The 23654-nt window shown below is 41.4% G+C and overlaps 1 protein-coding gene across 1 annotated transcript; it reads left to right on the top strand.

Annotated features, from left to right (window-relative positions):
* Nucleotides 1-384: 384 nt before the first annotated feature.
* TMEM114 (transmembrane protein 114) lies at nt 385-11745 on the top strand. The gene is made up of 4 exons (XM_008944778.1): nt 385-412; nt 905-985; nt 9264-9401; nt 11513-11745. Exons 1-4 carry the CDS (start codon nt 385-387, stop codon nt 11743-11745), a joined length of 480 nt encoding a protein of 159 aa, XP_008943026.1.
* Nucleotides 11746-23654: the final 11909 nt, after the last annotated feature.

Here is a 23654-nt window from a genome sequence, read left to right as displayed (position 1 = left end):
GGGGCCCTGTGCCCGTCGGCGGTGCTTTGCCTAGGGTCTTATGTGTTACTTGCCAAAGGAGACGTGGGGATAGCGAGTTTTCTGCCACATTAGCCTAATTTTACATGACCTTTTAATTCAGACTAATTTAATAAACGTTAACCATACAGAAGGAGATGTCGTTTCATTTTACTCGGGGAATTAAAGGGCGAAAGTTCTAGGTTAAATCTATTAAAATGCTAAATAATAATGTAAAGGATAGCAATATAAACAATATGAAACAATATTTATTTTTATATACATAAAGTAATACTAATATAAACACAGTGTAAATATTATTACTTTGGAATGTATATAAACAATATAAATATAAATAAAACTTAATCCCATGCTAACTAAATGTACATGACGAAAGACTCGCCAAGTTCACCAGGTAACTGTACTGTGTTTGGTCCTACTTGGTATTTCATAGCTCTGGATTTTGATAAAACGTCCATAAAGCCTATTTGGATATTACTGTTTTTTCCCCATTTAGTTTAATTTATATGCCAGGCACATTACTTTTGGGTTTGCTTCCGCCATTAAAAACAAGAAGTAGTGTTCATCATAAGCAAGAAAGGATATTACTTCCAGTGGAGCAGAGGAGAAGGAGCAGGTTAAAGGAATTCTTCCCTTGGCTGAACCCTGAACCCCACTGAAATGAGCAGATGTTTCCCTCATGACTTCAGCGGTCAGGCCCCGTGGGAGCAGAAGCTCCCATGCTGGGTACTGAAAATCCCCTCCTTCCCTTTCATATCTAGTAATGAATGATCTTAAAGCAGATAATATTTTATGAATTACATGTGCCCACCAAAAAAAAGAGGCTATATTGCAATAAGCTATTATAGCATCACTTTCTCTCAATGTTTTTTCCCTTCTCTCTTAGTGAGGAGCGAATGTTACCCTTTGATCAACCCCTTCTGGCATGGGAACGCAAACATCACTGATTCGCACAGACAGCTGTTGTGTGAGTAACTTTTGTACTATTTCTGTACTTCCATCCAGCCTTCCCTCCCCCCGTGGCCACTTACAAGCCCCCATTTCTGGGTCAGAGCAGGAGCTCTCTGAGATGGTGTTTTACTTGGCTTCTGTACAGTATCTGTCACCACGTGTCATCTTTAAGTGGGTTGACTTGGAATAACCATCCATTTGATGTCAAGTTCATCTACTTTCTTCAGAGGGATAAAAGGCAAAAGTGTTCCAAATCCCCTCAAAAGAGTTTGATCACTGAAAATGCTTAAGTACACATTTAAACTAATATTTAAGACAGCTACTTACCTATACTTTGAGTGGGATTTCTTGCAAAGAAAAAACCCGTAAGTATGTGGGAATTCAAGAAAATAAATCAATGACTAAAAGCAGTGTTCAGAGTCTTTGAAGAACATCGTGTTCATGAAGATTATTTTAAGTTTCTAACTACATTGATTGGTGTTTAATCTTTTTCCTTTAGATTCATTTGTCAGTGTCAGGATGTTTTCAGAATGTCCAGAGTAAGTATTTTCAAATAATTTTAGGCTTCTCCTGAAAGATGTTTTAGCTTCTTTGCATCACGCTCTGCACAATACTTAGCTCATACATGCTTGTATACGGGCTTGATTTTTAAAATTTTTATTTACTTACCTCTTTTCCCCTTCCAAACAGGATATATGCATTTGTCCCGTGTCTGAAAGTGGTGCTCTCTCCCTCAGAACAGCCATTTCCCTGGGCAATACTTCACAGAGACTTAGAGTGTCTTTAGTCTCTTGGAGCAGCATCTCATGGTAGAGCTGAAAGTGCAGCACACATGGCAAAGTAAGCCTGTGAGGTGTTGATGCTGATGTAGCTGTGCTGCAGCAGTTAAAGTTAAAGTAGGAATAAGGCCCCCGTGGGCTACTGAAACAGCTGCACGAGCATATTGACAGGTTCAAGATTTAACTGCACAGATTGTCTTGCTGTGCTTTCAAACTGAAAGGTGCCATTTCTTTAGTCTGCCTTGCTTAAGCAGATGGCCATGGCCTCGGCTGCTTGATGTTGCTGAAAACTGTGAGGATTATTGTTTTAAGGCTTTTAAAGTTTCAAAGTTAATTGAACCTAACCAGTCTGATCACGTTTCAAGCATGGGCACCTCAAATATTATGTTCGGGACAGTCTAAAATTTCAGGATAAAGTTATTAGCATTTCAAAACTTGTGTGCATATTTGCAAAAGATAAGTCTGTAACTTTTCTCAGGCAAGATTTTAGATTACAGCTCTTCAGTGGAAGTTGAATTCTGCAAAATTAAAAAAAAAAAAAGCAGACACTAGACAGAGATCTTTTGGTTAGAAAAATTATGTTGGCTTGGAAACAAAGGACGGCTTTGATAGTCATGAATTTTAAGGAAGTAGTGAAGATGAGTTTAAAATTGTATTCATAACTGTGTTTATAGACTCTTCAGAGCCTCAGAGAAATTATCTCTTGCTTTCATGTCAAGTACTATTTTTAAGTTTCTGTACAGAAACTTCAGGTCTGCAAAGACACTTGCAGACTTTAGTATAAGCAGGTGTGCACTGCCTAAAAGCAATAAGATAAAAAAATCAAAGACACTTTACTGAAAGAACCTACCAGGTTTGATCAGAATGCCCTACAAAGTGAACTTTTTGGTATTTCAGATGTTCACCTTCAGTGCAGTTTCAGTGTGGTGAGGATACAGATGCACAGCAATAGCAGCTGAATGTAGGAAGTACCTACATGTAGAAAGTACTTCTTACTTCTATGAAATACAGATATTTATTCCTAAGTGACATCTAGATTTGTTAAATACTGAGATATTACTTTCTACTACAGCCTTACAGTTCTTTCTTAAATATTTTCTGGCCATGGTCACTGAACCATATTTAGGCGTGTCAGGGCAAACCTTCATCCACAACACATTTTACTGGAATTTCAGAGGAGAGTTCTGGGATCGTGGATTCCATTGTAGTGACAGCAGTTTCTTTGTGTATTGCTGTATGAGGCAAACAGGCTCATTGCACAGTTTTAACCAGTTACTTCAAAAAGTATTTTTTTTCTCAGTGTGTGCCTGTGCAGCTCTCTGCATGAGGCACATTCAGGTGGAATTAAGCTCATTCTGTCTAGCTGTACACCCATATTTGCTGCTCTTCTGTTGGCACACTGAATCTCAGGAGCTCTGAGAACATCAAATGTGTTTGTCTCCAGTTATTCTTAAGAAGGTTTACAAGTGCTGTCTCCTAATGTAAGCACTGAAGTAACACAACAGGAATCCTGTTGCAGATTCTTTGGAGTTCTCATACTCTTCCTAGCATGTCTTAACTAGACACAAGTGCTGACAAGGTGGAAGAAAGTCTGTATCTGAGCTCAAAGAGCTGGGTCTAAATGGCAACAGAAGTGCTGGGCGCTGCCAGAAGACAAATGCTTCATTAGAGGATGAAAAGACTTCACATTCCCTCCCTCCACCTTTCCAATCTCTCTCCTGCTCTCCCCCAGAAGATTCCTCTTAGGTTTATTGTGTACTTCAAATAGAGGTCCTGGCAAATTAAGAAAACTGGGCTTTCAAGTTGAACTTCTGTGCTACTAGCAGTATTACTCAGGTAATCAACTTGTGTCTTGTTAAGCCAGAGAGCATGATGTATTTTCACATCATGGAGTACTCAACCAATTTCTCTAATGGGTTAGACATAAGCATGACTTCTTGTGGATATTAAGTTGCCATTTCTTTGCTTGCCACTCCCTCTCCCTGAAACCCACTATTTATGAAATGTTTACCTATTACAGATTTCATTATGGCATGGTTATATATTTGTTTCAAACATCAGCCACCATCTAAAGAAATACCCCACTAGACTACCTAGCACTAGCTTTTCTGAAATTTCTGCATTTACATAAAAGATCTTTTTACTGGAGATGCACATGTTCCTCTGTCTCATATAGGATTAAAGTGGAAGTGTCACTTTTCACACTTTATACACTTCATAGGGTCTCTTGGTGGCCACTAGGATTAAATATAGTTCTTTGAAAGTCACCTCTTAAGCTGAAACCTGTCAGCAAAGACATCTCAGATATCTTACCTTGCCGTGTGTTCTTCTGTGACAGCTATGGGAGACAAGCAGAAAGAGCAAGTTCTTTTCATGGTGAGGTGAATCCATCTCTCCCTGTATGGCAAAAGGAGGATGTCTTCTCTGGCATCAAAGGAAGCTGCATCAGGAGTTCTGAGCAGCTTTGCCATTTTCCAGTAGAGGAAACATAACATTCAAAATAGCATCTAAATGTCAGGGATCACATCCAGAAGAAGCTGGTGTGTAGAAGGAAGGGCAGTATTTAATTACTGAAAAAAATTTCACTGAGACTTGCGGCTTTGTAAAATAATTTCTTTCAAAAAAACTCCCCAAAACAACTAAAACCCAACAAGTTGCACAGGGGAAAGGTTACTCTTGGATGTTTTTGTAATAAAAATATTTTTCATTTACCAAAGTCTGTATTTTTAGTAGTTAGCAAATACCAGTATGGATTTAGCTAAAGACAGCACCAGTGCAATCCCTGCAAAATGAACAATTTTGTAAATATTTCTAATCAAAATCAGGTTGTACTCTGGACTTAGTGCAGGACAGATGAGCTGTCAAAAGAAGAATGTAATGCCTTTGCTGGATGCTAACATACCCTGTCTGAACTCTTCTGTGAGCTTGACTTTCTGGAAACCCAAGTAACCTGCTCCTGTGTGCCTCAGTTACGGCTGGATAGTGACCCCTGCTTGATAACACAAAAATTACTTCCATCTGTATTCTTTTGAACTACACATTCTATGATTTGCTGATCTTAGAAAGCCCTGACTGAGGTTTTTCCAAAGCATGGTGAAATTTCTTACAAATGTGGAGATTTTTTGTGTGTGACTTCTCCCCTCCTCTTAAAGTTTTAAACCAAATTGCCACGAGCTTTTTGTTTTCTTTTTTCTTTTGACAAAGGAACATATGTAACATATTACCTGGCCAAAATTTAAGAGACTGTTTTGGTCTAAAGATGCAAACGGATGCAGAATGACAAAACATGTAATTCCTTTTGAATCTTAGCTTTGCACCCCAAGCTGGTGCAGGGTCTCATCTGCAGTGCAGAGCTGGGGGTAGTGTTATGAAAAAGACATGAGAGGAACTCCTGTTATTTCTTAACGGCTGCCTGGTTTGCTCCAGCTGCATTAGGTACCTGCAGGGTATGATTAAGCCTCTGGCAATCCTGATTTTTTGTTAGGGACATGAGCATCATAGCCATTGATTGACTTCTTCTTACAAGTCACTTTTTAGTGCTCTTCTCTATTGCTGAGCCATCCAGAGATGATCAGTTAATGGATGTGGTTTCCACTTACATATGGCTGGAAGAAAATGGTTTTCTTGTTACAAAACCAAGACTGGAGCATGCAGCTGCCTGTGCACAACTGCTTAAATTATTCTCCTAGAGTATTTTTATTTTTTCTTTTTCAGATATCAGTGTAGCTGGAACCATGAGGCTCTTTGCAGGGGGGCAACCTTTGCAATAGGGGCAGTTACTGAGACCTCAGTTCTAACATAACAGCTGCCTTGTTTCTTCCTCAACAAAATTAGTTTAATAGTATAGTTAAACTAGACTGGATTGCCTTACAGCATGTAACAGTCACTAACCAGCTGCTTTCACACTTCTCCCCATCTTTTTGCTTCAATGCTTACTGTACATATTATAGTAAATATATGCAGAAATCTGAGATAACTTCAACATCATCTTTCTACCCATTCCTAATATTGAAGGTTTTCATTAACGCCCACCTGTCCCAAGTCAGGCATCATTTTACTTCTGCTATCTGCAATTTCTCTTCCATTTCAGCTGAGAGACTCGTTGTGTGAGAAGAGCACAAAGACAAAACATGTGACACGAAGTCCAGAGCTTAGCTAAGTGTCCTGGGGTACCCTGACCCTGTGAGCTCTCTTCCACCATTGTCTTCTCTCTGCTGAACAGGAGGGTACCCAGGCCTTTGTGTCCCTGGGGTTCATACCCAGAAGTCTCACATTTAGCCACAGACAGCAGTTCTTTTCTGTTGCTTGTCGTTTCTCTAAGTTGTTTTTCTTCCCTCCTTCTTTCCTTGCAAGCAGGTCAGACTTTCTCAGTGCACTGTTTCTTCCTGGCTATACCCAACCTTTCCAGAGCAACCCCACTGTTTTTAACTACTGTCAGCATTCTGTTTCAGCTGGAGGCTTCTGTCTTTCTAACTGGCTATTTAGTTACTGCTAGGGAAGATAAACAGGTCCTTAATTAAGCTCTTCTGACCTGCTGCCCTTTGGAGTATTTCTGATGAGGTGACTGTTACGGATTTCTAGAGACTGTTTGCCCTTACAAGCTGTGCAAACAAATCCAAAGTTAGTTTGAAGCAGTTAAGCTCCAGCATGTTAACAGGAGATGATTAACAAAACTGATAGACCTGCAGCTGGTTACTTTGGACACCATTCAGGTTTTTTAGTTCATTCCACAGATTTCTGTTATAAAAAACTAATCAAGAACTGTGTTGGGTGGTAATTATGAAACATCTTGCAAAGTCACAGGCCTGGACACACACTGCAGGTGTTGTTCTTACAGACCTCTAGTGAACCAGCTTTGGCTCACTGATGTAGAACTTCAGTAACTCAGATCAAGCAACTCATGTACTTTTTGCTACAAAAAAATTGAGTATTTTTTAAATGTTCATCAGTTTGCTTCCGTATTTTCCTGATTAAACTATTGGATCTTTTGTGTTGGAGTGACAGGGAACTTGGGCATTGAGAAATAGGTGTGGGAAACTGAGTCCTGTTTTGCAGGAAAGTGCACATACCTCTTCTTGTGCAAAAGGCTTAGGTTGGTGTTTTTTTTCAATACTAGATTAATTTCATAAAAATGAAGACACTTATACATATAATAGATAAATATTTCAACACAACGTAAACCACACCAAAATGATGGCAAAATAAATGATTTAACTTCTTTCACAGATGGTGATTGAAGACAGAAACACAGTAAAGTTAAGTCATGTCCTTCTATAAACTCTGTCCCTCTAATCAAGGAATATAATGGTGTAATATCATAGGCCAGATGGCATGAATCCAGATTCCTGAGCGGTTTCCATGGCAGCATTTTAGAATAAGTTTCCCAGACAGTTGCAGGTTCCATAGGAGAGGGACAAATGGGTATTAGGTATTGAACTAGAACACTGGAGGTGTTAAAAGTGCTTTTTTTACCAAATACAATCCTTTAAATATTGGATTTTTAACAAGCTGCATGTGATTCCTGAGTAGTGTGGTCCCATCTGAGTGTAGGAAGAGTAAGGCTCTGTCCCAGTGGGATGTGAGGTTCAGCTGAGATGTCCCTGAGACCAACAGTGTCACTGAGAGACCATAAAGTGAGAGTTATCCTGATGCTGCACACAACTGACACAGATCATTAATGTGATCCATGAGACTCCCCAGGAGGATCTCTGGTATGGGTTTGGTTTCCCTTTGCTCCCAAAGGTTGCATTCAGAGCCTTACCTTCTTCACCAGCACTGGTCCTGGCTAAGGTTACAGTCCCAGCTGCAGTAGCTGGAATCACACCATGAAAAGGAAAGTCAGAGAAATAGCAACTGTTAGTGCTGCTGTCCTGAGGTGTAGTTTGTTAAGCAGCAACTTTGACTAGTGAGGGGCACCTGGAAAATCACAAAGCACAGGCCCAGTGATGAGCTTGCTTATGTTTCTTCCTTTCCAGCAGCAAAGCCAGGTCTGAGGACAGAGTTGCACTGTTCTTACATTCTTATTTTTAAAAATGTTAATTGCATCAGATTTTTATCCCCTTAAGGCCTTTTCACCTCTTACATACAAGACCAAATCCAAGAGAATGCATGGATGTCAAAATGGTGGGGAATCAAAATCAGGCCCAATGACCTCAGGAAGCACAAATGGGGCAGAAGATGAGCCTGCTCCTGCTGCCTCTCTGGGATATGAGAACTAAATTGTAGGCCAGATTTCTATTCTGTCTCATCATTTTGCATCACATCCCTGACAAACACTTCCAGTTATATAATACTCCTGAACTAAGTTTTGTGGCTGTTTCTCCTCTTAGAATTCAACGAAGATTTGCAGACAGTTTTGGCATACTGGTTTGTACACAGTGAGCTGAAGATTTATCTGGCTATTAATGTCTGAGAATTGCTTTAAGTTTGGGTTTCTTAGCCCAAGGTTCCCTTAGTTCCAAGGTTCTGGACAGAGATATGTACATGATTGTGTCTTGTCTTCATATTGATACTGAAGAGGATAAGGTGGATCCTTAGCCAGTGGCAGGTGGAGTACCCCCAGTTCAGTGAGCAGTTACAGGGGCTTAAAAAACCTGATCATCTGATCACACACAAATTGTGATCTCATAACTGACTCCTTTTCCTTGGGAACCAGCTAATGCTGTGGTGTTGTTCCTCTGTGAAACTGTGAGAGATACTGAAGCCTTTAGCCCTTCAGAAAATGGATTTTAAGTTTGCTTTCTCAGTAACTCTGCACTTCACTCTGGTATGAAATAAATTGATACTGAAAGCTGTAATTACTTTTTTTTTTTGGTTGTTATTCTAGAGAAGGTTGGATTCAATCTGTGGATAGATTACATGAGAGGGAACAATGACACAAAGATGGTTTATGATGGAAAAAAACAGTGTGATATGAAAAAATACATAGCAACCCTCTGTTTACACAGCTATTAAAATGTTACAGGGATCAAGAAAGACTGATGTGAAACATTTAGCATGGGAGGAAGCGACCAGGATAGGTTAATGCACTTAGTGAAGCTGCTATAGGAAACAATGACAGATGCAGAATCAGAGCTGGATGGGAAAATTTACCTCCAATTGATGGTCAGCTGCAGTAGAAGAAAAGGTCAACAATTTGCTAGATCAGTTCAGCAGAGGATGTGTGGCAGAAAAGAAGGCATTTAACCAAAGCATCTGCTGTATCCCGCCACCCAAAGAGAAAAGTGCCACTCACTGTGATCTCATGGTTCAGATAGCCAGGGCTGCTTTTGAGTAAGATCTGCAGTGACTACTTGATGTGAAATATTTGTGGTCTCTGTTTGAAGCACAGGCTGTGATCCCGTGGAGGGCTTGCTCTGTATGTTACCACCTTCTCCGTACCACACGTTTGTCCTGCCGACTGAAACTGAAAACCCAAGAGGCTGTCCAGCAGGGGCTCAGTACTCAATAAGTACTTGTACATCCAATGACTCCATAATAAAATATTAAACTATTACCATTCTTCATTTTTTACAGACATGCACGGAACATTTGTCATCCTGATGCCCCTCAGCCTGATATTGATGATTTTTGGAGGAATGACTGGATTCATCAGTATCCTTGCCAGGGCCTACCTGCTGCTTCTAATGACAGGGCTGCTCTTTCTTTTTGGAGGTACTGTATCAAGCACTTGGCTTAATCATTTTAAACAGTAAGAGATTATATCTGACAAACATCACTGTCTTCTAGGGGAAAGGTGCCTGATCATTCCTGGGTTAGCTTCACTGCTACTTTTGAACTAGAGTGGTGTCCCCAAACTGGCTGATGAAAGGAAACCCCAAAGAGTTATTTTAGTCAGAGTGTAATGTTCCACTTTTAAACTAGTGAAATTCTTTTACATTTTGTTTTCTATTACTTTGTTTCTATAACCAAAACTTCTGTGGTTTAGAAAGTGATTTATGAATTAAATCCAAAAGCATTCTATCAAAGTAGGAAAACTGGATTTAAATCCATCTCCATTTTCCTCTCCAAATAGCTTTTCAGTACTGTTTCACAATGTAATTTGAGACAAATTTCCCCAACAGAAATGGGGATCCTCAGTACTGGCCCTCATCAGCTGATTATACAGTCCTGTTTCTAAGAAGAGAATGCTAAGAGATTGCTGGAAGCAAATGCAGCTGTCTCCAAGTCTTGACTGACCTTTTTAGTCTGAGATGCTCTTACAAAGACTAACCACCCCCATTATGCTTTTCTTCTGGAAAAAAAAAAGTAAGCTCTATTTCCTTAGAACATCAGAAAGCTGTATTCACTAAAAAGGCTTAGGCTGTTTGAAAACTACTGCAAGTAGGAAGTGAAAGATGAAAAGCTGTGCAGTGTAAAGCATGATTACCCTGCTGAGGAGTGGAGTGCTGTGCCTTTCTCAGGCACTTGGGGTTGCAAAGAGGCAAAGGAGAGATAAAGACAGTATTAGGAGAGGGTTGTTTGGGTATGTTCTGAAGATGCAGCTAGTGCTGCTTCCCAGGGCAGTGTGAACAGACTGTGGGGTGGCCTTTGGTGTGAGACCATCCCCCCCCTGCTCGGGTGGCACTGCTCAGCTGTTCAGCTGCACTGGGGCTTGTTGGGTGTAACAGCCATGCAGACTCTTACAGGATATTCCAGTTCATGAAGTTCAACATTGATTAGACAATTCTGTCTCAGCAGAAAGAAACGTTTTATGATGCAACTCCAACAACATGAGGTTTTTTTGAAAATACCAGAACTGATATGTTCCACATCCCAGCACATCCTACATGCTTCCCCATTTTTTTGAAATGCAGCCACGTTTAAGGAGGATCACAAAACTCAGCATACCTTATTTAAAATATCCACAAACCAGTCAATGCCTCTGCTCAAACTTTTCTTTCTGGCAACAGTGCAGCCTCATCTAGCCTTACACCGTGGTTTAGTACTCCCTCAGAATCAGGTAAGACACTACCTTGTCCTGCAGGTGTTCCAGTAGTAACTTTCCCTGGGCTACAGTCCTTCAGTCCAGGGCCTTTATATTGCATTTTTCCTGCCACTGATCCAACAAAGTTATTCCTTTGAGTGACATAGATGCCAGGCCCAGGATGTAGCATGTACTTGTGCTACATGTGCCAATCCCTGACTTTGCTGGCTTTTGTACAGTCCTTTTGTTCTGGAAATGTCTGGCTGTTTGTTTGCATGCCTTTATTAACTTTTTTTTAGTCTGCTCCGAGGATATCTTTAGCTCAGTTATTCAGAAGTGACTCCACAACACTTGATGGGAGCTGACAGTAAAGACCAAGATCTACGTTGAACATTGAAAACTTAAAATACTCAAAATTAGAAAATAGCCTAAAGGCCACTGGCATGAAATGCAAGAACCTCTGTTACCATGGGCTTTCTTGCATAAAGGTAGGCAACTGTGTGTGGTGCACAGCAATGAGAAATCAATGTGCATCCCAATACAGTGTTGAAAACAGAGATGTACATGCATTGAATACCTGTAAAAGACACAACTGGATTTTTGTTGTGGGAGGCTCACTGTTACATGTTTTGATTCAGTATTTAACAGTGAAAATACATGAAACCCAGTGGACAAAAATAACCCTTCCTTTACTTCTCCCTCATCCTTCCCCTTAAAGCAACCTTATCTGGATTTCAAGGGTAAGCAGAGGCTAACTGCTATCTGGCCTGGGTGGATAGGCGGGAGTGGCAAAGAAGCCCTCATTATTTTTGTTTTCTGCAGTGGATGCTAAGTAGCTGAATGTGTTTTTCTTTCTCAGCTCTTGTAACACTTACTGGGATCAGTGTCTATATTGCATATTCAGCTGCTGCCTTTGAAGAAGCTGTCTGCCTCCTGCGGAGCAAGGACCTCCTGGTAGAGATCGACATCAGATTTGGCTGGTCGCTGGCACTAGTCTGGATCTCCTTTGTTGCAGAAGTTCTCACTGGGGCTGTGTTTCTCCTGGCAGCAAGAGTTGTGGGTCTGAAACGGCAACGTGAGCAAGCATTGTGAACAGCAGGTATCACTGCAACAACAGAACCTGCAGAGCCTAGAAATGTGGAGTGCTTGGGCCATCTGGTCACTAGGGGTAATGAAAATGGCAAGGCTGTGACCGAGTCAGCTGCCATAAACTCTTTTCCTCACAGCTAGCTATAAACCACAAAGATTCTGATAAATCAGTAAAACATTTCAAGCGTTGTCAGTAAGGAAACCCTTGTGACTTTAGAAGAAAGTGCATTGCAGTGTTAGTATTCTAAAATAATTTCAGCAGGCAGCTCATAAGACATCTCCATTAATTACTTAGAACAAGGCAGATTTCTTGCCTTTTGTTTTTTTTCTCCTTTCTGCTGTCCCAGCAAAGTGCCTCAGTACCTTGCAGGCCAGTGTGCATGGTCTGTTTAGCTTTTGGTTTCTCTTCTGAGACTCCTGATGCCTCGGATTCTAGCCCCATGGGCAGCCTCACAAGCAGAGCTGCTCTAAGATGGCTCCTTTGTGGTAGGTAGTGTGATCTTCCTGCTGCCTTTGGAGGAGGGAGTGAGAGGTATAAATATCCTCAGTTCATTCTGCATACTTTACATGGTTTTGTTGCACAAAGTAAAACTGAAAATAAAGATCCTGAATAGGAAAATAAAGATCCTGAATAGGAACAACTTCAGAATCTTTGGAGAATTCCAGTGATAATCCCCAGAGCTAGGTCATGGCTGGGACATGTAGAGAGGTGGATATTAACCTTTACTGTGGTGTGTACCGTTTGTATTTATAGGATCATTCCTTTCCCTCATGTCTCCCCAAAGAGGCCATCCTCTCTCCTGTACCACAATCACACTGTTCCTGTGTGACAGCACACAAAAATGAGATGATTTGAGAAGCCAGAGAACCCCAGAAGATCCATGTCAGCTATGTGTAATTTCTAAGGGAGATACAGCATCGCGTTCCCTTCTAAAATCATTACCTTTAGGGTGCAAACAAATGAATTAGTAATTTTCTAAAAATGAGCTTTGGTGCTGTGATGGAATGAAATGGTTTCAGCCTAGATAGTCTGACTGACTTGCTGTTAGTTAGCCAGGAGATGGCTGTGACTGTGATGGTGAAGTTCTGAAGTGCAGGGCAATGGTGAGAGGCAGAAAGCTGCTTTTCCAGATGTTTCAACTACGGCAGCCAGCCCCCATCTACCAGATGTTCAGGCTACATATTTACCTCGTTCAGCTTACTCCCAGCTGCTTTGTCAATGCTGTAATGCAGAAGATGTATCTGATGCAGTTCCCAGTTTTTACTTAGCAGTTTTGATGCTACTTCATTCTCATGAAATTTGCACGTGTGCTTTGTGCCAGAATGTGTTTAACTTGTGCTGGAAACTGCTGAATGCACAGGGCACCTGAACTGCAGCTTAGGTGCCAGGCAGCCTTGTTCTGTATTACTTTTTCCTCTGGGTAGTAGCATTTAAGAGAAAATGGTCACTGAAGTTAATGAAGAAAATTTCCCCTTATTGCTGTGGCTTTGAATAAAGACTTGAATGTGCTAACAGCTCCACTACCTCTCTGTTAGATCATGTATATCTGGAGGACTTCAGTACATTACAGTTCAAGGGTGTGACTCAGGAGCTGTGTCAGCAAGGCACACTGTCACTGGGCAAGTCCCTTGTGCTTTCCCCAGTGGTGCAAAGGGCATCATTTACCTACCTCTCTTAAATATCAGAACATTTTTAACTTTGTGTCTTGTGTTAAAGATTGCACATCTACTCTTACTGAACTCAGCTCTAATCTTAGTCCCACAGTACCAATTGCTTTACAAAAAATAGTGGCAGGGAGCTTCTGAGAGCTTACAGTCTTTAGAGATAGAAGGAAACATTATTATAAGCTACGATGCTGAGGCAGAAAACCTGTCCAAGGTCACATGAAACCAGAGTTTTTGAATCCCAGTATAAGACCTTAGTTGGCAGACCTTGCTTGTTATCAGAGTGAAATAAGGCTAGAAATCCTGAACAGGCTGAGCAGTAGAATTTCTGTGAATAGCCAGTACACTTTGGTAATTCTCCCTTGCTCCCACATTGGTTTAACATATTTTCCACGTTGCTCTATGTTGGGACTGTGTAACTGAGTCATTTTACAAGTTAAAGCATACCAAATAGGCTCTATAAGAGTAAGAAAAATACCCTTCCTAGGCAAAATTCCATGTGCTTTAGTGAATTATGTAAAATGTGATATTTCTGTGTTTTGGTGCTGGTGAAGCTATTTATAATACAGTTTATATGATATTACTCAGACATTACTATAAGCTCTAATAGTAAAATATCATCTGAGTTATTTTTTGAGTATTTATTACAGATGTTATTTTACAGTGGTTTTGAATATTGTGAAATTAAACAAAATTATATTTCAGAGCTGGAAATTATTTACCAAGAAATGGAAGAACTAAGATGTATGTTTTTCTTCAACTTTTCCTGCAGATCTATTCTACAGTTTATATGATGCTTTTGAAGTGCCTGTGTCACATGTGGTGGGTATTTATAAGATGCTCATGCAGCTACAGTATGTAATACTCAAGTGATCAAATCTAATTAGAAAGCAAATGGACCTGTTATTGAATTATAGCAATTCTCATTTCCATGGCTTTCCTAGATTTCTCATTCTGCCTTCCTGCAATATCTGGCACAATGGTAATAAAGAGTACCTTCTGCTCCTGAATATTTGTATAAGCCCTGAATGTCTCTGAAATTCCTTCTGAATACAAAGGAAAAAAGATATTTTGGATAGTCAGATAAGCCTCAAACTTTTGTAAGAATTATGATAGAAAGATAAAACATCCTGCAAAGGTCTCTGTGTAATTTGATACAAGTGACATTATCAGCTTCTTCCATTTACTGAAACTGATGTTTATTTAACACCCAGTCCTTGCCTGTATTTTCCCCCAAGGTGAGGACACTGACTGTTGCCATTACTTTCTGGGGAATTGCAAACTCTTAGTTAATTGGCTTCGTTTAAAGTGAAGAAAAATGGATGTCCTGAGCAGAACAGTGCTGTTTGAGTGAGTAGAGTGCACAGAGCCAATACCAGTCACTAATTTAAAGGCTTCCTTAAGGGATGGCAGAGAAGGATAGAGGAGGTCAAAGAAATCCTTGAGGGCATAGAAATTGCAGAAAATGCAAGACATTTAGAGGAGATGCTGGTGAATATAATGTAGACCTGAAACCACAAACATTCAGTGTGGGTCTGTGCTGTTCCTGAGCTGGCTTCTACAGAGCAGCTTGGATGTCTGATGACCAAGGGGACATTACTAGTCCAGACACAACTTCATTTAAAGCAGCACCACACGTTGATCACAAATCCAAAGCCAGTAGACCTGAGTGACTCTGTGCAGACACACATGATTCATAATTTCCTCCTCCAACTCTAAAAGGATGGCATGTTGGACACCAGACAGGACGTGCTCTGGCTGTGCCTGGTTGGTTAGCAACAGTGGAGAGCCAGAATCTGCCCAGAGCCTCTCCACAAAGGTGACCACAGCAAGGCATGGAGTGCCTGCCCACTGAGGAAAACAAACTGGCCCATGAGAGATCCAAAAGACTTAGATTTTTCCCAGGCTTGATTGACACCTCGGGATCTCAAGTAATCTTGGCCTCCAATTTTATCACTGGTTTTGCATTGTTTTTCAGATGAAATCCTATGGTATCAAAGATTTAAAACTGATAAATGAAATCTGAAGAAATCTGAGCCTTCTTGATAAATATGGATATCCTTTTCTCTGGTTCATTTTGTAAACTCCTCGAAGCAAAGCAGTTCATAGTTAGTAAAGATATATCAGTAAAACCCATGTCCCTTGGCCTCCTGTCATTTTCATATTAACAGATTAAATTGCCCCAGCTCAGAACCAAAAAAGTTGGAACAAATGCTCTGACTTTATACTAGAGAATCAAACTGCCCCCCAGACTGGTACAACCATGCTCAAGAGAGACTCCCCTGTGCCTCAGTATTCCCAGTTTCCTTGCTAAATAGGCACGACTGCTAGCCCAGCAATTGCAAACTCACAGGAATTTGGTCAGATGTTCTTGGAGGCCAGACAAACCTATCTTGAAGGGCAGGTTCAATGCCCAGAGTTTTAATCATCCCTGGTTTAGGTTGCAGGTTTTTGACTACTGGATTGATTCTAGTTAGGTTACAAAAAATCAGGTCTTTTCACTTTTACTAAAATGTTATAGTGATGATTAATCATCATAGAATCATGGAATACTTTGGGTTGGAAGGTACCTTTAGAGGTCATCTACTCCAACCCCCCTGCAGTGAGCAGGGACATCTGCAACTAGATCAGGTTGCTCAGAGCCCCATCCAACCTGACCTGGAATGTTTCCAGGGACAGGGCACCTACCACCTCTCTGGGAAACCTGGACTAGTGTTTCACCACCCTTATTGCAAAAAATGTCTTCCTTATATCTAACCTAAATCCCCACTTTTTTAGTTTAAAATCATCACCCCTTGTCCTCTTAAGGGCCCTCTTAAAAAGATTCTTATAGAAAGATGTAAGTACTTGCAGTACTCTTTAAGTACTGAAAGGCTGCCAGAAGGTCTCCCCAAAGCCTTCTCCAGGCTGAACAATCTGGCTCTCTCAGCCTGTCCTCACAGCAGAGGTGTTCCAGACCTTCAGATCGTTTTTGTGGTCCTCCTCTGGACCTGCTCCAACAAGTCCATGTCTCTCTTGTGCTGGGGACTCCAGAGGTGGACACAATACTCCAGGTGAGGTCTCCCCAGAGGGGAGCAGAGGGGCAGAATCCCCTCTCTTGACCTGCTGGCCATGCTTGTGATGCAGCCCAGGATGGGCTTGGCTTTCTAGGCTGTGAGTTTCTCCTGTGTTTTACATGGCAGCTTTAACCCTGACTAGACCATCAGACTTTTCCCTCCTTTTTTTGCCAGACCTTTCATCAGCCGTACCAGTGTCACAGTCTTTGGATGCATATTAGCAGTGGCAGTATCTGCTGCTGGGTCACATCCCACTTTGGCATTTATTGCTAGCAATCATAGTGTGAGTTCTCTCACTTGAGAGACCATTTCTGTTTTCCGATGGTTTGCACAGAAGCAGTTGTCTCTACTGACATCTCATGGCTACACTAAGCAGCTGACTGTTTCTAAAGAAACCATTCATTTCCATACATACTGTTTTTGTATGGTTTGAAGAGCAGAGGAGACTGTCATGCTCACTAGGCTCTAGCCCCTGTATGTTATAGCCCAGAGAATCTCATCTAGAAACTGCTGATCCGGGTCAGTGACACCTCCCAGCCACTGACCATCTGCAGCTGAAATGTCAGGTGATGGGAAATGCACTGTTAGCCTGCCCTATTTAAAAAAATCCCCAAACATTCTTAAAGGTTTTTACTGCTGCTGTTCTTAGGAGATAGATGCTATAGCTATTCTTTGATGGTTACATTTTGATTAGATTAACCAGTATGATGGGTTTTTTACGTCTCTGGCATAAATGTTTAACTATTAAGTTGAAACTAATCAAATTGAACATCTGAGGATGCAAATAATAATAATTAAAAAAATAACTTTATATCATGGCTTATTTCCTGAGTATACCAGGCTATCTAAGAGGTGAACCATTGAACAGGACAGACCTCAGGATCAGTCTGAAGTCGGATCAGTCTGAAGAAATGTAAGAGTGGTTCTGCAGAAAACAGCAGGCTATATTTTTCTGTGGCTTTTAATTTATTTACTCTCTCTCAATAAAAACAAAGTCAGGAAGCTCAGCTCTCACTATGAGCTTAGCAACTTCAGTGAAATTCACCAAGATGCTGAATTTTGAAACTATGCAACAACTGCCAACCTAAAAGAGACCAAACTGTAACTTCTCACATTCATTAAATTCAGTTCTTCATTTCGTGGGAGCTGTGGCAGCATTGTCCACTCCACAGCTACAAATATACTTCTGTGTAAACTACTTAGACACATCTGAAATTCTTCCAAGCTAGATTACTGGGGTAGAGCATCTCCTGTAAAAAAAAAGTTCTTAGCTGTGGTGCAGGATCAAGTTTCTGGATTTATATGTTGGATGAACGCTATTTGGGGATAGTTCCTTCATCCCTGAACTGTAGTCCTCAGACAGGTGAACAGCAGTTGGTTAACAATCTGCAGGTATGTTGAGTCAGAAATTAGAGGGAAATGAAGAGGGATGCAATGGTGCCATACCCACCGTGACTGAAGTGGCATTGACAGATTGAAATCCCTTGTTATGCATAAGCTGCTTCCTCAGCCTATAAGAAAACCCATCTCTGTGATCTTACAGGAACCTTTCAGGTTCCACCATCACTGAGGACAAGGCACTAAAGTTAATACTTGTAAAACTGTCAGGAGGGAAGGGATATGGCACTGTAGGTAGAGAAGCTTATCATCAGTTAACAAGTTGCTGCTTATCAACCAAGCTGTCACAAATAAATGCATTTATACTCTAAAGTAATTTCCCACCATTCTTGAGAAGTAAAATGCATTTATTCAGGACACCACCTCTACAGCCTGATCCCATTCACATGATGGTTTAAGCTATTTGGTTTAATATTTCATCTGGAGCAGACCAGAGCTGATGAGCAGTGACGTATTAAAAAGCAGCATCTTAGTTGTTGTGATAGTCTTCTTATACCACTCATTTCAAGCTAGCTGAAAGCCTCCTTGGTTGGGCATGGATGGCAGGCAGTTCCCTGAAGAGCTTTGGGCTCATTATTTTACTGTTTTCTTTTTTGCCAAGGACAAGGCAAACACTTGTCATGGAAGGCTGGGATTCTCTCAGTGCAGTGCTCCCTAGGTGTTGAAAGGAATTTGTCTGCCAATAGCTGAAGAGCGTTTGCTAATGGCTTATGCTTCTGGACAGCACATCTGGCTGCTGAAGGAGCAAACATATTTCTCCATCCAGCCTGGCCTTCTCCAGTATTTATAAGCTAATGTTGTATCTAATGCCTGCAACATACAGAGAGACTGAACTCAACTGCACTGTAGAGGGGTCCCTGCTTCCACAGCCTTTTGGAGTTGGCTGCACCAGCACTGTGAAAACCCTTTGGCATCATAAACTTTTTATTGTCACAGCTCCCACTCAACTAGTATTATACAGTGAAGCATTTAATTATGCAAAAAAAAACCACTCCAAACCAAACCAAAACCCATAAAGAATTCTGTAACCATTAGACAAAATCCATAGAAGGAACAGACTTTGTAGGACTTGCAGTAACAAGTCTTTTGAGTTATCTGTCTTTTTTTTAAAAAACAATACATTGCAGTAGCCAGCAGACTTGGAACCTGTGTCTCCTTCATGTCTGTGGCAAGCTTCACGTATGACAGGACCTTGACTTGGTCTGGGGCACTTCTTATAAAATAGAAAAGTTTTACAAAAGTAAACAGGCCTGTTTCATTCAGTGAATAGACAGGTAAGAGATCTGTTTAATGCAGTGTGCAGCATAAAAGTGTAGATATTTCTTTCTCAAAACTTAAGAATAATGCAGTATTTAATGAAAACAAAAGACAAAAGAAATGGCAACAGAGTGCCCAACAGAAATCAAGATATTCACAAGCCCATCGTTTAGATTCAGATTTAAAAGTTTTCCTCATACTCAGATATTCATTGTTTAAGCTGGTACTATACTGTATGCAAACACCCAAGTCACAGGACTTCATGTGTGAGTTTCATTTTGCTGAACAGGTGACAAAACCCTCTCATCTTTACTTGAATCATTCAGTCCCCCTGATATGCATCAAGACACACTGATGTCAGTATGAAGGTACTTACACACAAGTAGCAATGAGGGTTTGAACCAGCTGCAGCTGTCCTGCAGGCGTCACTGAAATAACAGGGGCAGTCAGGCAGAATGAACACCACCACCACTGACCACGTCCTTAAGAGAACTGTTCTGCCTGACTTTTGTGGTTTGCCACAGATGAACCTGTGCGTGGAAGCTGGTGTTAATAATCCAGCTGAATAGCAAAGTCTTTGATGAATGGGCCAACTAAGAAAAAGGCATAGTACAGTTTCTTTATTCTCCTACTTTAGTGAACACTTGCTTGTCACATTAGCATGCAGAGACACATAACTAACTCTGTGCAGGGAGCTCTGCTGAGTTGGCTTCCTCTTGAAAGTAAGATTTGTAATTCCCTGTCGGAAGTCTCTGGCTCGCTGCTTGGGTAGCCAGGAGGCTGCTACACCAGCAACATAAATGAGAGAAGGGGCTGCTTCTCCTACAGATAACCAACAGAAGAACCACACTTCTGGGACCAAGCTTCTCCTGGGCACAGAGCTGCCCTTCAGAGTCTCTCTTGGGCTCACTTTCCTGCTCTCCTGTTCACCAGAAAGTCCTTTTACTCCTCCTTGGCAGTAATAGATGTGCATGGGGACCCTCTGTCACCATAACAACTGGGATATCTTGTAATTCAGACTGCCCTCTCTAACTTCAAGGGCCTCTTCCTACACACCGTCTAGAGCTCATCAATCCTTCCTGGAGTAATTCTACATTCTTTATTGGAGTAGTAACTCTCACACCCACTCATTCGAAAGCTGCTTCTCTGCCATTTTATTTCCAAAAGCCCCTTGAACCCTATACTCACCCGCTTGGGACGAGGACTGAATTTGATACAGGTAAGCTGTAGGCTTTTCAAAGACCAGCTAACCCTGTGATTAAGCCCATTGTCTTGGGTTTGTCTGTGGGAACAGTTGCCCCAAGGACTTCAGAAAATAATCCCACAGAGAGCAAACCACTCACATAGCAAATCCCCTTGTAACTCCTAATTCCTTTGGAATTCAGACAACATGACAAACATTAAAACACTAAAGGCTCTCAGAAAGCAGCATGTATCTCCAAGATGACAAAAGCATCCCCAAAAACTTATTTAGCCACTAACTTTGTGTCATTGGACTGATTGATACACATTTCTGTACTTCACCATTTTTAATGGCAGTGCTCCTACTCAATTGCTTCAGGTTAAATAAATTACTTTACTAAACCTTCCCAATAGCTCATTTAGATAATGAATCGTATTAATTTGATTTTCTTTCATTAGGTGCAGAGATTTCAGCCTGCATTGTCGGTTGCAACCCATACAAACACTGCAAGTCGGTATAAATAGTTTCTACTAATTTGGTTAAAAAATGTTATTACCCTCTAAATAGCACTATTAGGTGAAAATAAGGATACAGTATAAATTAGTGCTTGAAATGGGTTTTGCAATACACATAATCATAACTTGGCATTTCATCAAACTCATTTATAAACTGTTGCCCTGACATGGGTGCCAAACTAGCTGGTAGCTATTCATGTGAATGTAATTCTCCCGTACAGAAGCAGTCGCTGTGATAGCAGCATTCCCGGCCCTGTGACGCTGTGTTGTGCCCGAGCAGCCACTGCATGTCACTGTTGTTCCACAGAGAAGCATCAAAAGAAACTCGTTTCTCTGAGCAGGCAGCAGGACTTGGAGAGTCTCTTTGCCTTTTCAATCGAGGGAAGAAAAAGTGCTACAAGCCAAGGGATGGAGTTTACTGAAGTCAAAGGGCATTTTTTTTCCCCAGGACTGAAGAGAGGTCATACCTGTTGTTCTGCTTTTTCGTTTGCCTGTGCAAAAGGGCTTTATCCATCTTTTCTCTTTAAAGGTGTAAAAAGAGAACGGTCATTAGCCAGAGACAGACCCAACGATCCTGAGGGAATTGCCTGCTCTTCACAGGCACTGTATGAACGGTGACAAATCACTAAACCGCTTGATGCTCAAGTGCTGCAGCAATGACGCCATACCCTGGCTCAGAGTGTTCTTGTGAGTACTGAAATCAAAGACATGAGATACTCAGACGTAGCTCGTCATGTACACCTTCTTGGGTTGGGAGCGTTTATTCCTTTCAAGTGAGGGGGAAATTTTAGTGCCTTGTGTTGGTATTTTAGAAATAAAAGAGCTTGAGAATTTGGCATGATTGTTAAGCCTAAAAGGTAGTTACACCCAGTTTTTCTAGAAACATGACACTTCCAGGAAAGCTTTGTTGACAGCTATGTCACATAAACTCACTAGCACTCAGCTCCTCCTTCCAGAGCCCGCCACTAAAAATACATTCCCAGTTCCTCACATGACATTTTTTCCCAGGTTTTCAGCAATTGGCACATTGTCTGAGTGCAGTGGGGAGGCTTATTCTTTTTTCAATAAAGTTTCATACAAAATAATTTAAGATCCATGAACCTGCTAGTAAAAACAGTTCTGGTAGAGGGTAGGAAGGAAGAAGCTGAAGGATAAAATAAGAAATAAAAAACCATGAGAAGATTTTGAGCTGAACTAACAATAGAAGAGATATAGAAACTTAACAGAAAATGATTTATCAGGTAGCCACCATATAGGATCACCCATAGCACTCAATGCACTGAGAGCAATAGTTCCCTATCCATGGGCTTCCATGCTGTTCTTGCAGCACATCAGTGACAGGTGGCTGTGCTTACCAGCTCCTGCTGCTGCAGCCCACCTTGGCTGCCATTGGCATATCAATTCATCACGTGGCTGCCAATCTGGGGGTCTGGGATCGTAAGAAGGAAGTGGCACTTCAGCTGCAGGTGACACTGATGTGCCATGTAAACATACTCAGGCCAGGTTTACTCACCTAGCTGCCATTTCAGCCCCAAAGCTGAGGGACAGATTTCAGAGTGGAGTACCTGTGTTCCTGCCAGCGTTGTGTGGTGCGCGATGACTCCCCTGCCACCGTGTTTTTCCTGATATTGCTGTCCTGATTTATGATGATTACAGTTATTTCACAGCTGCTTTCCCACATCTCCAGTCTGCAGAAGAGACAGGACCTGAGAAAAGCATTTTCTTCCCTAGTACCCTGCTAGAGGTAGCAGGGATCAGATGCCAACTGTATAAGGCTTGAGCCCTGGCATTGCCCACGCTGGGAACGCTTGCACAGACAGAAATACCTGCATCTCTCTGGCTGTATGGAGAAGCTGATCCACTGCATGCTCAACCTGTGTGCTGCTGGTGTAGATCCTGTCTCACAGAAAGGAAGAAAATTCTGAAAAGAAATTACCCTGCAACCTCCAGCCATGATCTTAATCCTTTGAGAGGCCTAAAATCAGACCAGAATTCTTCATGCAGCACAAGACCAAGGAGTTTTGTTTCTGAGGTTACGAAACCCATGTTTATTTCATAAGCCCAGATCCACAAACATGAGAGGAGAAGAGATCATACTGCCAGAGGGAAGGAAACCCTTTCCTAAAGCAAATGACTGGGCTGTAACACTGCATCCTACTGAGACAGGGATGATTTATAAAAGAGAAAACATACATGCCTTGGCGATCAAAACAGTTGCCTCAAGATTGCTGAGCTGAGTGTAGAAGTGAAGGGACAAAGAAGTGAATCAAAGTCTGGAATCGAAGGCAGAGGGCTGAAAATGCCGTCCTCCTTCAGACTTTGAGAGGAAATAGTATTACCTTTGCCTGCAACTTCAGTTCTCTATTTTGTGTATTATTCCTGTGCTGCTAAGAGATGTGTAATTTCAGATGTCTTGGTCTCTATCTCATGGTAGCATGCCTTGGTCAAGATGGTCCCTGTTGCTGTACTGCCCGAAGTAACCTTGACCCGTAGCTGTTTTCATCTTTACATATAACAGATGAACGAAATCTGACAAAAACAAAGGGCCAGATTCTTCTCTCAAGCAGAAGCCTTGGCAGAGAAAGTGGGGCCTTGGGTAGTCACAACTGCTGAGTAGTGATGTCCTGGTGCCCACTGGCTCTTGGGCCTAACTGACTGCAAGTTCATTCCCCAGGCAGGGCTGAGGAGGAGCTGTGCTTCACCTTGCCCGCTGGCTGAGCTGAGAATTATCATTTAAATCAGTAATACTTGATTTTTACTGGCCAAAAATTTTAGCAGAGACGTTGCTGGTGCAGTTTTTACCAAGGTAGCTCTGAACAGGTTCAAATTCTTTGTGTG

This window comes from Merops nubicus, unplaced genomic scaffold (genome assembly GCF_000691845.1).
Source record: "Merops nubicus isolate BGI_N331 unplaced genomic scaffold, ASM69184v1 scaffold15147, whole genome shotgun sequence".
NCBI lineage: Eukaryota > Metazoa > Chordata > Aves > Coraciiformes > Meropidae > Merops > Merops nubicus.
This window is presented reverse-complemented; position numbering and strand designations above follow the sequence as displayed.